This window comes from Penicillium lagena (assembly GCF_028827675.1).
Source record: "Penicillium lagena strain IBT 129212 chromosome Unknown utg000007l_segment0_segment0, whole genome shotgun sequence".
NCBI lineage: Eukaryota > Fungi > Ascomycota > Eurotiomycetes > Eurotiales > Aspergillaceae > Penicillium > Penicillium lagena.
This window is the reverse complement of record NW_026623228.1, coordinates 2,293,970-2,309,067: the sequence shown is the minus strand read 5'-3', so window position 1 is coordinate 2,309,067 and position 15,098 is coordinate 2,293,970. Positions and strand designations below refer to the sequence as shown.

Genomic DNA, 15,098 nt, shown 5'->3' with positions numbered 1-15,098 from the left:
ATTTCAAGTTACCGCACTACAAGCCCTGCAACAAGAGTTCCTGGAAAAGCTGTTCAAGCAAGATACTCTGTTACCAACCAAAGAAACTCTTGGTTACACATGAGATCCAACCGCCTACCGCCTATTTTCTTTCTGAGCTCCTTTAGCTAGGCCAAAATTTAAGATCATATCAAACTCTCCTCTTAAATCGATTGATAAGCAAGTCTGAGAGTACTAGCACCGGAATACTATGTGCTCATGGAGTAACTAAATGATCTTTTTGGAGTATCAAGCCATTGAGCACTGTAGGTATATGCAACTCTCACGATCACCATTCGTTCTTGGAGGACGGAGACAGCCAATGCGTTAAAGAAAAGAGAGATGAATATTCTTATCTTGATTTTAGCTCGTTGGCACCAAGCCCAATTGCTGGAGTGCCAGTAGTGCGGATTCTTCTCCAATTTCTTCCACAATCTTGCCATCCATGAGTGTGAATATCGTGGTACCTGAGAAACGCATTTCTTTACCCGAATTGGCTTGAGGCAAACTTCCTATGGGAAAATCGAAAAAAGCTTGACCCGTGTGCTTTCCGCCTCCAAACCAACGAACAACAACGTAGTTATTTTCTGCAATCAAAGGGAATGGCGAAAGTAGTCTAAAAGAGATGTTCGGAAATGACTGTTCATCCAAGCCAAGTCAGCTAACTAAGTAAATTCCCTCTCAGACTGTACACACCTTCTTGAAATCAGAAAGCATTTTCTTCGCTGCCGGCTTACCGGTAACTTGACCATGTAGCGGGTAGAAGACTGTGTAATTGTCGGAGCACAGTTCGTCAATCACACTGAGATTTCCTTTGGTCCAGACCTCTTCCCAATAGCGGGCCACAACCCGCCGGTTATGCTCATTTTGAGTGTGGACGTCCATTTTAGAGCTTTCATGCTGCTTTTAGCCTGGTTCAGTAATTTTGGACTTGGACAATAAACTTACGAAAAATATTCAAGTTCCGTTTTCGTTGTGTTTAAGAATATGTATTAATTGGTAGTCCGAAATTGATCCTTGGAAGCAGACGGTCTTCCGTTCCCAAAAGTACACGATGGACTATTAATCAAAGGGGCGGTGGGGAAGTGGGAGATTGAGGTTTCCTCGTCTGCCCCGCCATTTGGCAATGGATGCGATCATATAACGTAATCCACAAAGACTCGCCCACCCCAAAAATACCATAGCAAATGCGATGAATGGCAACTCAATATCTCTACGAGAATAGTTTAACATAAGGTTCGATTATATCCTAGTAATGTTTAGATTATATCACGTCTCCTTATGAGGCTTAGATATTTAATAAAGTTGTTTATGATGCGGATACATATATTTGCACCCTACCCGTGTGTAATTACTAATAACAAAATGCAAAATATTAGCGCTAACCTAAAAAGGCAATTTTAGTATGGTCAAATTTACTGTTTGTGGTTAGATTGAAGTCTTTTTTTGCGGATAGACTTTTTCGATTGGACAGGATCCAGATGAGAAAGCAATCTGCACCCACCGGCCATTAGAGGAATGATAAGCTCATCACTGCTCCAGGATGCAGATATGACCACCTACAGTCCTGGTAGACACTATAAGGTACAGTTCAATATCCACTAAAAGGAACACTTCTGAAATGCTCTGAATATGTGGTAGTGTGGCTTGGTATTATTATCGAGACGTCCAGTCGGGTGATTATTGGATGGCGAGAATTAACTGAACTAAAGACATATCAAGGACATCGCACAGTCTGTCTTGTGTATATTGTAGCCGTTTCGGTAAATCCTACTGCATGTGTTACCAGCTAGAAATACTAAAGTTTCCTTCCAGCGCGAGCTTAAACAAGGGCTACTCAATCTTGGCATTAGGGTCCGAGAAACAATGGAAAAGGTAGCTATCAAGATGCCGAGAAGTTCGCTAGAGTAGGGGCATCGTCTTGGGCCTTCTGCTTCCCACTCCTCCTGCAGCTCTGCATGCATGATCAGGAGCGAATTGTGGGAGAGGTGGAGGGCGAATTGGTCCTGAATGTCCGCATGCGCAGCGGAAGGAGGCGCGGACATTGTTTGATTCTCCGAAGTATCTGATAGAGATCTGGATTGCTGGTGTTCATTTCCATCGTTATGGGTGGCATTTTCCTCCTGTGTTGCGATTCATCGCACTCAAAATTCTCGCTCCACGCCTAGACTCAGGCTGGCTATTACAGGGTGTGACCCGAGACAGGTGAGTTCGTCTGAATGATATCCCACGCCTTTTTGGGCCCATTGTAGCAGTTGACAAATGCTGCATTTGGTCGCCACTCTTTCGGTGATTGAGATATGGTTCTTGCCGTCTGAATAGACATTGCAGATGCGTTTCTGAATCTCCTCGTTCACAGCTTTTTGTGCCTTCCCGGAGACCGAGCGGAGCTGGGATGTTGCTTGCCGCACATTGGAGTGGTACGTGCCGCCATACGTGAACTTGGATATCTGTAACTGCATTCCTCTGGAGTAGATATATAGATACTGGTAGTGTGCCGGCTCTGTACAGTACGGTTTATTAACCGGAATTCGTGGCGGAAGAACATTTTCGGCTCTTCAAGCAGCTCAAGTGATATTTCATTGGCTTCTTGCTCACGAAGAAAGCTGTTGACGATCGTGCAGGGTGTGTAAGCTGCGATGACAAAACAAAAAGGAACTAAACAAGGCAGCATTATGGCCAGTCTCACTCCGGCAATTTCTATGCCGGAACACTACATCTGAAAGTCTCTGCTTAAAGGTAGTAAAGGTTACCCAATGTATTACTTCAAAACGATATCAGCTGTTGATGACTTCATCTGTTGCAACCCAGCCTTGTTAGCCAAGATCATTTTCCGTTGGATATGCATATCACGAGGTTCTTCATCTTTAAATTGGTTAAAACCCCGCTGGTAACCTGCGTATAACGTGCGGGCTCAATACGTCAACCCGTACCCAACGTACAGGTCTATGTCCTCGACCAAACACAGGCCAAGAACCGGGAAAGGTCGGGCCCAGTCCGTCTACCCACAGGTTTTGGGGAGGTCCAGCTTGGTCTAAGTCAAGGAACAATATCTTCAAATTTCAACGTATTCGGACAACGCGGGGAGAGATCACTCTCAGGCGTTCGATTCTTGTGAATGAAACCTGTGCTCGAGAGAAGCGTATTCAAGATCTCAACCAAAGTCAAAGGATATTTGAGACGCTCTTCTTCACACATTTAATCTGTTTCCAACATAAGCTGATTAAATTCAAGTATCCACCAGATCAGCAGATCTCTGACTTCAAGCATGACCACTTCTCACTGTGCCATAAAACATTCGACAGAGAGTCTTCGTAGTTGACAGCTCAATTCTCGAAGCTAGATATCTGAGCATTTTTGATCTAATCTATTCGCGTACAGCATCTTCTGACTCAAATGATTTTAATACCGAATTCTATATTACCCAGGCTGAATTAAATGCGAAAGGAAGAAAAGCGTTTTGAACAAATCGAAGCCCTTTAAAAAGATCATAAATGGCTGTTGCTGTTATTGTTATCATCAAAATATCGTTTGTTCTTATGCAGTTCTTCTTCAAGTAGTAGCCATTTGCGAACTACCTCTGCCCAGTCGTCCGCCGTAGAACCCTTGGTCTCTTCCCGTCCCTGCATAATTCGAGATTTCACAAGTTCCACTTCTTGGGGCTTTCCAAGAGAATTTTGCAAATTCTTCGAATTCCGGCCAGGGGATACCCAGCTAACCCCCAAAGGCCTGTTCCAGATGTTAAAAAGCGAAGCGATAGTATTTAGCTAATTTAAACAGTGCGACATACCAGCTAAAGGCTTGAGAAAAATCCCGCCAATGCCCTCGGCTATGCCTTGGGTATGCCTTTCGCTCCTTGTTCTTTGAAGGCACAGTGAGGTTGCGTAAATAACCCTTTAATACCACAATGAAAGCCTTCTCGAAATTCCTGTGTGTTTGTTAGAACTTTGTCTTTGGTAGTAACCAAAGGGCCAATTTGGACTCACTTTGCCCGCACCTCTGAGTCCACTTCTCAGTCCAATGAAACTCGGGGGTTTTTTGACCGTGTAGTCGTGGTACATTTTGGGGGCGTTGTGAAAGCCTTTCGATAAGCCTAGCGTTAGATCTGTTGGTATCCAGATAATGCCATTCAGAAACCTCTTCGACATCCAACCTCCATGAATTCCCACTTCAGAAATAAAGCTTCGTTTTCGGGAAGGGCGCATGCCACAGCTCATTGTTTGCCTCTTCTCGAGTTGTAGGCTCCGCCTACGGTCGATGGTGCCTTCAAGAACAACACCACTCATCTGGTTCAGCTCATTAAGTATTCTCTCGTCATCGGACTCTGTTAAAGTTTCTTGCAGTCGCTCCTCTTCAGGCAATTCGGAGTGTTCGTTTCTCTCCTTCTCTACTTGCGACATTGGCCCTTCTCCATGGCTCGCAGATTCGCGCTCTCTCTTCTGTATTAGTTTCTGATCCACTCTCCATCGCCATGTTTCTCGAAGGTCATTGTGATCATGGGGATGACCCAGGGACCGCATCCCCGAGATAAGGTCAGTCACGACGTCTACAGGTATTCCTCCTAGCCCAGTTACCAATTTTGCAAACACCCCAACCAGAATTCGGGTTCCTGCGCTTAGTGGGCTTGCAGGATCTCTGTATGTGTCATATTCTTTAGGGCGATTCCTATGCGATTTTTTTTCGTTACCGCACACTCGAGATGAAATATTGAACTGGGTGTAACTTACAACACTAGCTTCTCTGGTCTGATTCGTCCCATCTCAACAAGAATAGACGCAGCGAATGCACTCAGCCCGATATCGGTGTGTTTCAGATGCCACACGGCAGGCCGAGAAGGACATATGGCACATCGCATAGACGACAGATCAGGCTGCCGATGGAAATTGCGAACTCCGGCATTAACACCAGACTCCATCTGCATCTTTGCGCCAATTTCTCTGGCTTTCTCTTTCGTCGATGACTCCAATGCTGTTCTAATCGCATCTACGAGTTTTTCCACAGTCAGCCCCTTGTGATGAAGTGGAAGTGGTCCTGCTCCAATCCGTGCGATAGTTTCGCCCCAGAATTGTTGGTCGCCAAAAAACGGGACAACAATAGTTGGGCGGCCGACTGCTAGTCCAGCAGCAGTCGTACCCGCGCCACCATGATGAATCACGCATGAGACTTTCTGAAAAGGCCAGTCATGTGGGACGTTTCCGATGATGAGTATGTCGTCTGGAATATCCAAACCGTCCACCCCAAGATTTCCCCAGCCCTTCGAAATGATTGCCCGCTGGCCCGCCTGCTTGATTGAATGGAGGATGATTTTTGTCAGTTTGATTTGATTATCCACAACAATTGATCCAAACCCCACATAAATTGGTACTGGCCCTTTCTTGAGAAATTCGATGATCTCTTTTGGGGGGTATAATCTGGTCTTGAAGGGAGAAAACTGAATCCGCAGATATCAATATTGTCAGACCAGTCACGTGGTTTCGGTAATAATGTTGGTGACCTGGAAGAAGAAGATTTAAGTAAACAAATTCTAACGCATCTGTTTCGTAGACATAATACCATAGATAAGAGTAGGGTATGCGTAACCGATGAGTCAAATTTGATGCCATGATAGAATTCAATGGATCAAGTTTCAACGTTTTTCTGCGCCATGCATTCACAAGATCTCCCAGTCCCTCCCAGATCATCGTATCGACAACTATGTAGGAAATAAGATTTGCGACTGTTGGCTTGCAATCTTGTTTGTTGATGATAGCCAAGGGGTGCGGGAAGGATTGAGTGGGCGACGAAGGCATACTAGCTCACCCTCCTGTTCTGAAAGGCCAATCTCACAGTCACAGTGGAACATTGCTGGCCTCACCAAGAATTAAAGAAAAGGAAGTTTGCACCTAGCACTTGAGTCCAGGCCTTGAGGCCACCATTAGGAGGTGGCTGTGAGGCTGCTGTAGCTGTATTTGCCGGTTTTGCTCTCGGTTTTTCGTTGTCTCTTGGTATGATAGCATGATTGTTGCTCAGAAGTGCTGATGCTGTGTCATTTTCTGCTAGGTTTTTCTTGAAGGCTTCAGTGTCGTTAGCCATATTTGAGATCTGATGTAATGCGCTGCAGCTGATAGTTGCGCAAACTAAAAATCTGTTGTCTTAAGTATTGGCACGTAGTACGTCTGTCCGACGAGGTAGAAAGAGGCTTGTATGTAGTAAGAACATTATCGCCGATGTCGCCGAAGCTGTTTGTAAGCTCTGGCTCTAGCTGAGCGCCGAGGTTTGTCATAGAGTATTATTAATAGGATAGAGGTGGTCACTCAAGGGAGGCAGTTTTTGAACGGGTAAAGTGCGAGGGATTTCCTAAGTGAGATACTTAATTCCTCATCCAATTTCCTGAAAAGGTAAGAAGGCGGCAGATCAAAATTAGACTTCGCCACGGCAGGGAAGTGACCAGCTTAGGTAACAGATACATCATTTTTATTAGGCTTGTCGTGGAAGGGATTCTCTTCTCTGATGAAGCGACAAAAGTTTTTGACGTGCTAGTAACGAATTCAGATTTCCTGCTGGCTACAATATCGAGTTCATTTGTTTTATCATTTATCACCAGCTGAAAATTCTAGCTTGTAGCGCTAGTTAACCGTTTCGATCATTAATACAGTAGGATCTTACTGCCTTTCTCGTTATGCCGTCACTTACATCCTGTATATTAGATGAAAAGGAGAGCGATGCAGATTACAAGGACACACTAGAAAGAGAATGCATAGAACGAAACGCGCAAAACCAACCTGGTCGGAAATATGATCATGTCCTGTAGGAAGAAAAAGCAGATCTCGTGTCGCAGGCAAGTGAAAGGTGCAGAGTAGAGGTTCAAACAAAAGTAAGCTTAATTTGTTATGTACTCGATACGTAAACTAGTTCTTATCCTTGTCGGCCGAATTGCCAGTGACCCATAGGCGCGGGTCTGCGGCAACTCCTGATGACAGTCGTCAAATCAGATGGTGGACAAGCTCGCATCAGGCAGCTCGTAGGTCTTGGCCCATTCTTCCAGGGTCTGGACTGGGGTGACATTCAGGTGCTCCGCAGTCAGAATGTTAACGCCGGGCTCAATCCATTCCTGAAGTGGGACAAAACGGAAATAATCCATCATGAGGGCAAACTCTTCAGACCAGCGGGGCCATGGGAACAAGGAGTCGTAGTCTTTGCGAGAGACGCGCATCAACTGCACTTTCGCGCCCTTTCCTGCAGCCCATTCTTCAACCCACTTCTTAGCTGTCCATTGTCCAATGCTACCAATAACCATAGTGCCATTTTTGACTTTCTCTGGAGTTCCAACTATGGCCTTGACGAAAGGAGTGAGGTTGCTAACATCGCCGATGAAAGGTATGACAGTTTCAGGATCGTAGGTGGTGAACTGGACATATTTATTGACAGTGTTGATCCAGTAAGGACGGAAAGAAGCAATTTGTAAGTTATTGCCGTAGAAGCAGACCATGAGAAAGGTGGTCTTGGCCAACAACACTGGGTCCTTACGGATAAAGTCGTCAATAACGGATTTCGATTCGAAGTGGTACACAGGGTAGTCTTTGTTGCCCTTGGGCAGGGTGCTCCAGATATAGTGTTCCAGAGTGGATGTTGCCGAAGCAGCCCTGGCCATGTTGATAGCCTGCTCAGTTTCGACATCTTTGGCCTTCATATATCCATGCATCTGAAATAGTGCCCAGAAATCAGTAACGGCGAAGATGATATGAGATCCCTTGAAGGCAGCAGTAGTGGCATAGATATCGTTGATATCGGCTCTAACGATCTCAATGCCCTGAGCGGCGAGTTCTTTAGCGCCGGGGCCGTCCGGCTCGCGAGTCAGTCCACGGATATGGTATTCAGGATTATTAGCGAAAGCTGCAATGACTGCCTTGCCTTGCTGGCCGGTGGCTCCAACAATGGTGACGACCTTTGGGGACATGCTGGCGAGAGGACAACTGTATGTCGCTGAAATATCTATTGGAGGTAGAGAAGCAGTGGAGCGAGTTCTAAGGCGGAAGAATATAAACTTACTCCAGTATATGCACATCGAACTATTTATATGCTATAGCAAATTTTGATTTCAAATCCACTGTGCCTTTCTGACAGCGTTAAGCGTCGATATCTTGCTATTGTCCGTATCATTTTTCTTCTTCGGGTTCGGTATCCTGTCTTGCGCGGCTTCGCATTGGGTCTGTATTACTAAATTGAATATTGCCAATACGACCCGATCATATCAGCCAGGATCAGCATCCACTACTGCCACTCTGCTTAAGATACAAAGCTGTTATGAGTCATGCGTTCGAATTCGGAAATATTATTGATCTTGAAAATAACCCTTTCCGTCAGCTATTCCAGCCCCTTCGGCTAGTAAATTGTAGCTACCTGCTCACGAGCAGGTAGGGTCCCTTCTTATATTACCTAAGAGCATCAATCGTGGGCGCACGGCTTTTTAACTCAAAGTCGAAACTTAGTTTGAGCGTTTCCTTCTCAGCTTTGATTTAAAGTATTCGTAATCTTTTGGCGACAAAGGGAGGCTATTGAGTTTGTGTCGGGATTCTCTACACGGATAGTGTTGCCCTGCCACTCTGATACGGACTACTCAAGTACCACGGTTAGAATTAAATCTAAAATACCGGGTCGAGCCCCACAGAGCTCCGCTGATAATCCAACCATCATACACTTACTAATTAAAGGAAATCGTAAGCTAAGCTTAACTGGGGAAAGTGTTTAAAATAAGATTTCCTATCTAGGTTAGCGCACCGCATCGCGGCTTTGGCTAGTAGCTCGCGCTAATGTGAAATATCCGTCAGACGATCGATTATTCATCCCCTTTCAGTGCCACTGTGACCTATCATTAAGAAACCAGTAGTTGTCACGCAGTTCACAAATCAATCGCTTTCGGTCACATATTGCTGGCCATGGTTCAATGGTAACTTTTCCCAATTTCTATTTTGATAAGGTAATGCTAGATTAAGGTTGGGATTACGACAAATCGCAATGGGAACGTATGTGTACTGGCTTTATACCTCTAGAATATTATTGAAACTTGTCTAGCCTATCTGGTCTTGAGCCTAATGAAACTCGCATCTGACAACTAATCCTTAGGCTGCCAACAGTCGGGCTTGAAATTCGACTTCTCTCGGCTTATGGCAGCTAGCTGGTCAGCGAGGCAATCTCATCGTAATGGTATTGCCGTAGCTACAAGTGGTGTTTCTTAGCTATTGAATATGGCAGAATATTTCCTTTTTAGCTCTAGTAGATAAGTAGAGTTTGTTAACCCTCAGCTTTGGCCAACGCGGCTTGCTTTGAAATTATTTCTTTGAAATCAAAGGCTATATTACACTCGCTACGTCATATGTACGCTCCACACTCTTATGCAATCGAGGCATATTTAGGCCCGATCAAATCTTCTCCTGGACATAATCTATTAGCACTCTCAAAGACTCAGATTTACATACAAAGCCAGCAAATATGGCTAGCACACGAAACGCTCTTGCAAAGGCCCTCAAAAAGCTTCACCAGCCCCATCGCCCTATCATCTTAGCAAATGTTTATGATGGAGCCTCCGCTAAAGCCGTTGCATCCTTACCGAATTCGAAAGCGATAGCAACAGCAAGTTACGCCGTCGCAGAGGCTGCGGGCACGAAAGACGAAGACTTGAGTCACCAAGAAATTGTCCGGTCAGCGAAAGCTATTGCCAGCTCGATTCAAAGCTTTGGCAAGCCTTTAACTATCGATATAAGAGACGGATACGGAGAAAAACTTGAATCCACAGTAAAAGAGCTCGTGGAAGCTGGGATTGTAGGTGTCAATCTCGAAGATTTTGACAATGAGACAAAAGAAATGTACAGCATGTCAGAAGCAGCGGATCGAATCAAAAACGTACTCAGCACCGCAAAAGCTGCCGGCATGCCCGATTTTGTGGTTAATGCGAGATGCGACACTCTGGTCAACAATGGAAGTCTCGACGAGGTGATAAGACGCGGTCAAGCATACCTTGATGCTGGTGCAACCACCGTTTTTGTTTGGGGAGGCTCAAGCCGAGGAGGTATTTCCAAAGATGAAGTGATCAAGCTAGTGGAAGCATTCAATGGGCGTTTGAACGTTTTGAAGTCTTCCACGAACGGCCTTTCTACGAAAGAGCTAGCGACTATTGGAGTTGCTCGGATTAGTGTTGGGCCCGCACTTCAACTTGCAGCTCTGGAAAAGATCAGAGAAGTTGCCAAGTCACTCCTTGAGCTTTAGATATCAGTATTATTGCCGAAAAGCCGCTCTAGTATTTACAATTTTAAATTGTAGATATAATGAGAATCTTTTATTTCTGATCGTACAGATGAGTTGATGATATCATGTGTAACATTGGTCCGTGTGTTCCCGGCATGAACCAGGGAACTGCAGCTGAAAAATTGAGAATGAATTCTCTATGCTCCGAAACAGCCAAAATAACACCTTAAGCGTAGAAGCGTTTAGTACATGACATTGAACGAAGTTCAAAAAGTGAATATCAAAAAGCGAACGCAATACCCGAAGATTTCGAAGGCATCAAAAATCATCGTCCAGAATTCGGACTGATAAATCAACGGCTCCTGAAGAGCCGGTATTCGATTCTTGGATTATAAAGGGGCAAACAGTTCATATATCAAAAGGTGCCTGAACAGGCCCTGCGGGGGTAGGACCTGAAGAAAACGTAAGCTGAAAATCCTTCCTAGATTGGAATCCTCGCACCGAGGACTTCTTACAACCAGTTTGGCTCAAACCCCGATGGAACGCAGCTATCAAGCGAGAATAATCATTTTAAATCTACAGTTCGATTATACTGGAAGAGAGCAGGTGAGCAGTCGATATTATGATGTGCGCTCACAGTATCAGGCATGCTAGTCTGTTCGACCTGAAAAGGCCAAGATGGCAGGACTTGGCTATCCACGTCAACGAATAACTTGACTGCCTAATTTCTACCTGGAGCATTCGATTATCCATGCTACGATGCATCTCCCAACCTTGCGTAAATTCATGCTGAAATGATATCAGCTTTACCATGAATTGCTTCCTGCTACTACTCCTCCTATGAGCCGCAGAGTGAACCATGATTTCGGTAAATCCGATGAAGATTCCCACATCCGCAGACACATTCATCTGAGGTAGTCCTTCTTTGACGATAACTGGATGTAACAGCCTCAAAAAAGCGCGTATGGTCTTGAAACTGAGCCTGCAGGTCGTCTCAGCGGGCTTCCTTGTTCAAACTTCGGGCTCGAAATACTACGTATCCAACATCTGGAGAGGTTTCGCGAAATTATTTCAGTTTTATTCAATTCTCAAAGGTTTTAAGTGCCTGGTAGCTACTGACAGCTTCTCCCTTTTTCTTTTCCGTCAGAATACTCCCTCTGGATAGGTCTTTTTGTTGACATACCTCGGCGGATGACCAGTGGCGCGGGAAAAAAGTCAAGTGTGAAATTTCGGGTTTACTACCACGTGGATTTATTAAATAGATCAATACAAAACCTCAAAAAAATAGAATTGGTGTCTACAATCCGGGAGTTCGTTTTTAACATGTTAATATCTGCTGCAAAGCTACGCGACTGAAGGCTGTGCGAGATCATTGGAAATATGCTATTACATAGATGATGTGATCAATGCCATTTGTCAGCCATTGCTGCTATTGACTTGAGCACCGAATTGTGCCATAAGCTATTGTTAGTGAAAAAGGTCTAACCAATTATGAGCGAGATACCCAATTTCTCATATAATTGCCTAAAAAGGTAAGTGGATAACATATTTAAACAAGACTTCGCCACGGTCCATTGAAGTTGAGTGCGTTTGTCAGCTTGCATTATAAAGCTGAGGTGAATTGACTTTTAAAATCTAGTGAGAGCAGTAAAGGGGCTCCGATGACTATGCGTCTTAATACGTAGAAATTGTTGAAACTGCCCCTGCATGGAACCGGACAAAGATATGTTTAGAAATCCAGACGTCTTTCGTAGCGTGTCGCAATAGAAAGAGAAAGTATAGCCAATTTTTAAACATCTGAAAAACTTTGATCTCACGGATTCGACGTTCGGGTCTGCACTCTATTATTTTAATATTAATTCAATAACTTATATATTTTGAATTGGGCTTTTTTCTGAGAAGAGTTACATCTGAAAATATAGTTACGCAATACTGCAGTTATACAACATGCTTGAAGAAACGCGTAATTGCAAGTGCGGCTCACTGCTATCCCTACAATAAGCGCTAGCTTTGTAATTAAATTAATGAGGTGCAAGGGCAAAGTCATGTCTCTAGTTAACGTAATCCACATGCGAGCTGGACACTAAAACGCGATCGCGCCCCAACGCGATATTTCTGACTAAGCGATCATTATAGTTAGTTAGCGCGCTAACCTTAAATGGCGTTTTTACTCCAAGATTATATACTATTCACGGTTAACGTTAGTTCGAAACTCAATTTTGAATATCTACAAGAGACCAAAGCAGCGATTGACTGTACTACGGCAGAGTCCAGAAAGTCCCGTTACAGCTCCGGTTGGACAAGGCTCAGGTTTTCAAGGGCAGAGGCTTACGCAAACCAAAATCAAACGAACCAAGGTTGTAACACTTCAGTCTGCAATATTCATGACTCAAAGGCTGGATTTGATAAATCGAAGTGGATAGAATGTACTAGAGATATAAACCGAGCGACGACGTTAATGAAATGGTATCAGAACATCAGGCGATGACAAACTCCTTCGCTGATAACTCGCTTGAAGTTGGTCAGCACTCTGAATGTACGGTTTAAATCCCTTATTTAAAGCCTATCCGATACCCTGCTTTGAATTTTTCCTGAAGACATTTTGATTATCCCGAGCCACCGGCGCAGACTGCGCGCAATATTTGTCAAAAGGCAACTTTGAATCGAATAATTTTGATACCCCATATCAAGTCATTACACAACATGATTGATCTCATCCGAGAGGCGCCTCTCGGTCAAGCCATACGGCTTGTATCCCGAAACCGGTTTTTACAATACCCAGAAGAAAAAGACGACTTCGAACTGCCTCTCCAATACATCGCTCAACTGGAAAAAAACGAGAAGCCAATTCGTCAGAACCAATCTCGAAATTCGAGTGATATTATCTCGAGCTCAGTGCAGAGCGATGATATTGGCGAATCTATTCCTCGCCAAGAAGATTTGGACATCGAGAATCTGCGACCAATAAGAACGACAAGCAGTATTCGCACCGAGCCTTATAGCAACAATCGAATGCAAATCGAACGGGAACTTGAGCTACTTCGTACCAAATCTGTTCCCATCGCGCCCCAGAAGACATCAGACGGCATCATTCTTGTCGATTGGTATACGACAGATGACCCAGCCAATCCTCAAAATTGGTCCAGCTTAAAGAAATATTTCGTCGTTTTCGTGATTTGCATATATACATGGACAGTGTACTGCGCAGGGCCAACCTATGCTGCCGCCGAAGAGGGGATTCAGAAACATTTTGGAGTCAGCGCCGTCGCTTCTACGGTCGGCCTATCACTTTACGTTCTCGCATATGGTGTTGGCGATCTTCTCTTTTCTCCTCTAACTGAAATCCCCATTATCGGCCGAAATCCTGTCTATTTTCTAACATTTATTATTTTCTGGGTTTTATCCTTTCCTGCGGCCGTTGTGAATAATTTTAGTGGACTCTTGGCTTTGAGATTCTGGACTGGATTTTTCGGCAGTCCTGCTTTGGCAAATGGAGGAGCAACCGTGGGAGACATGTTTTCTCTGATTTACATACCTTTTGGGCTCTCGTGGTGGGTATTCTCTGCCTGGGCCGGTCCTGCTTTCGGGCCGCTTATCGGAGGCTTCGCTGCACAGGCTAAAGGTTGGCGATGGCCTATGTGGGAGATTGTTTGGATGGCTTCAATTGCCCTTCTTTTCCTCTTGACTCTCATGCCGGAAACCTCTCCTTCGAATATCCTGTTGAGGCGCGCACGACGGTTGCGCAAACTAACAGGCGAATCAAGGCTTCAGTCCCAAAGTGAAATCGATCAACGTCATATCAAAGCCACTGAGCTACTTGTCGCCACACTGATCAGACCGATGCAAATCATGATGAAAGATCCATCGATTTTCTTTGTCAATCTTTACACAGGCTATTTTTATGGAGTGTTTTACACCTTTTTTGAAGTCTTTCCTCTCGTCTTTCCGGTCTTCTACAGTTTCAACTTGGGACAAACTGGTTTGACTTTCTTATCTTGTTTCATTGGTGTGAGCATCGCCATTGGTGGCTACTTCATCTATCTACAATTCTACATGATGCCAGACAATCTCAAAAACGGATTCCGGGAGCAGGAACATCGACTTGTTCCAGCAATTGCAGGCTCATTCTTGCTACCAATCGGTCTTTTCATATTTGCCTGGACCGCCAATTCGAATATTCCTTGCGCGATACCTCTGATTGGAGTCGGAATCTTCGTCATCGGTCATTTCTGGGTTATGCAATCTCTTTTCATCTATCTCCCATTCTCCTATCCAAAGTATACTGCTTCTCTTTTTGCGGGAAACAGTGTATGGAGATCCGGAGTTGCCTGTGGCTCTGTTATCTTTGCGAGACCTTTATTCATCAATATGGGTGTCAACAAAGGTGTCTCCCTTCTTGGAGGCTTGAGTGTCATTGGAATTTTTGGAACAACTGCTATCTACATGTTTGGCAAAAAGCTACACGCCCGGTCCAGATTCGCACAGAGCTAGAATGGGGACAATCGATTGAAATTCAGTAGCTGCCCGGAGATTCTATTTCTCTGTTGTCACCTACCAATCCATTCGGCGTCGAAGCCTTGTCTCTCAATCGGTCAATCAGTCATAAATTAATGCATATTTGGCATTTTTTGTTTTTAATTTATAAGATATCAATCGACTCTAAAAAGTTATTTCTTTTGCCTCGGCGTCTAGGTAGTAGCATCATTCTCGAGATAAATCTACACACCCCGTACTTGAAAATAACCCAAACTCTGCCTAAATTAGTTATCAGTCTAGTTTAATGGTGTAAAAATATTAATTCCTGAGTAATTTTGGTTGATCTAGTATTCTCTGTAATTATTCAAAGTTACAGTATTTAC

The 15,098-nt window shown here is 44.3% G+C and overlaps 6 protein-coding genes across 6 annotated transcripts; 2 read left to right on the top strand and 4 right to left on the bottom strand.

The window, feature by feature from the left end:
- Positions 1 to 381: 381 nt before the first annotated feature.
- N7510_010475 (uncharacterized protein) lies at positions 382 to 903 on the bottom strand (the record flags this gene model as incomplete). The annotated part of the gene is made up of 2 exons (XM_056982400.1): positions 382 to 530; positions 756 to 903. 2 exons carry the CDS (start codon positions 901 to 903, stop codon positions 382 to 384), a joined length of 297 nt encoding a protein of 98 aa, XP_056830236.1.
- Positions 904 to 2,162: 1,259 nt separating this feature from the next.
- On the bottom strand, positions 2,163 to 2,480 carry N7510_010474 (uncharacterized protein; the record flags this gene model as incomplete). Its single annotated transcript, XM_056982399.1, has 1 exon — positions 2,163 to 2,480. One exon carries the CDS (start codon positions 2,478 to 2,480, stop codon positions 2,163 to 2,165), a length of 318 nt encoding a protein of 105 aa, XP_056830235.1.
- Positions 2,481 to 3,506: 1,026 nt separating this feature from the next.
- Positions 3,507 to 5,807, bottom strand: N7510_010473 (glycosyltransferase; the record flags this gene model as incomplete). The annotated part of the gene is made up of 5 exons (XM_056982398.1): positions 3,507 to 3,747; positions 3,809 to 3,936; positions 4,005 to 4,683; positions 4,746 to 5,449; positions 5,673 to 5,807. The coding sequence occupies 5 exons, from the start codon at positions 5,805 to 5,807 to the stop codon at positions 3,507 to 3,509; spliced, it is 1,887 nt and encodes a 628-aa protein (XP_056830234.1).
- Positions 5,808 to 6,985: 1,178 nt separating this feature from the next.
- On the bottom strand, positions 6,986 to 7,954 carry N7510_010472 (NmrA/HSCARG family protein; the record flags this gene model as incomplete). Its single annotated transcript, XM_056982397.1, has 1 exon — positions 6,986 to 7,954. The coding sequence occupies one exon, from the start codon at positions 7,952 to 7,954 to the stop codon at positions 6,986 to 6,988; it is 969 nt and encodes a 322-aa protein (XP_056830233.1).
- A 1,532-nt stretch (positions 7,955 to 9,486) lies between these two features.
- N7510_010471 (isocitrate lyase/PEP mutase family protein) lies at positions 9,487 to 10,260 on the top strand (the record flags this gene model as incomplete). The annotated part of the gene is made up of 1 exon (XM_056982396.1): positions 9,487 to 10,260. One exon carries the CDS (start codon positions 9,487 to 9,489, stop codon positions 10,258 to 10,260), a length of 774 nt encoding a protein of 257 aa, XP_056830232.1.
- Positions 10,261 to 12,942: 2,682 nt separating this feature from the next.
- On the top strand, positions 12,943 to 14,730 carry N7510_010470 (MFS transporter; the record flags this gene model as incomplete). Its single annotated transcript, XM_056982395.1, has 1 exon — positions 12,943 to 14,730. One exon carries the CDS (start codon positions 12,943 to 12,945, stop codon positions 14,728 to 14,730), a length of 1,788 nt encoding a protein of 595 aa, XP_056830231.1.
- Positions 14,731 to 15,098: the final 368 nt, after the last annotated feature.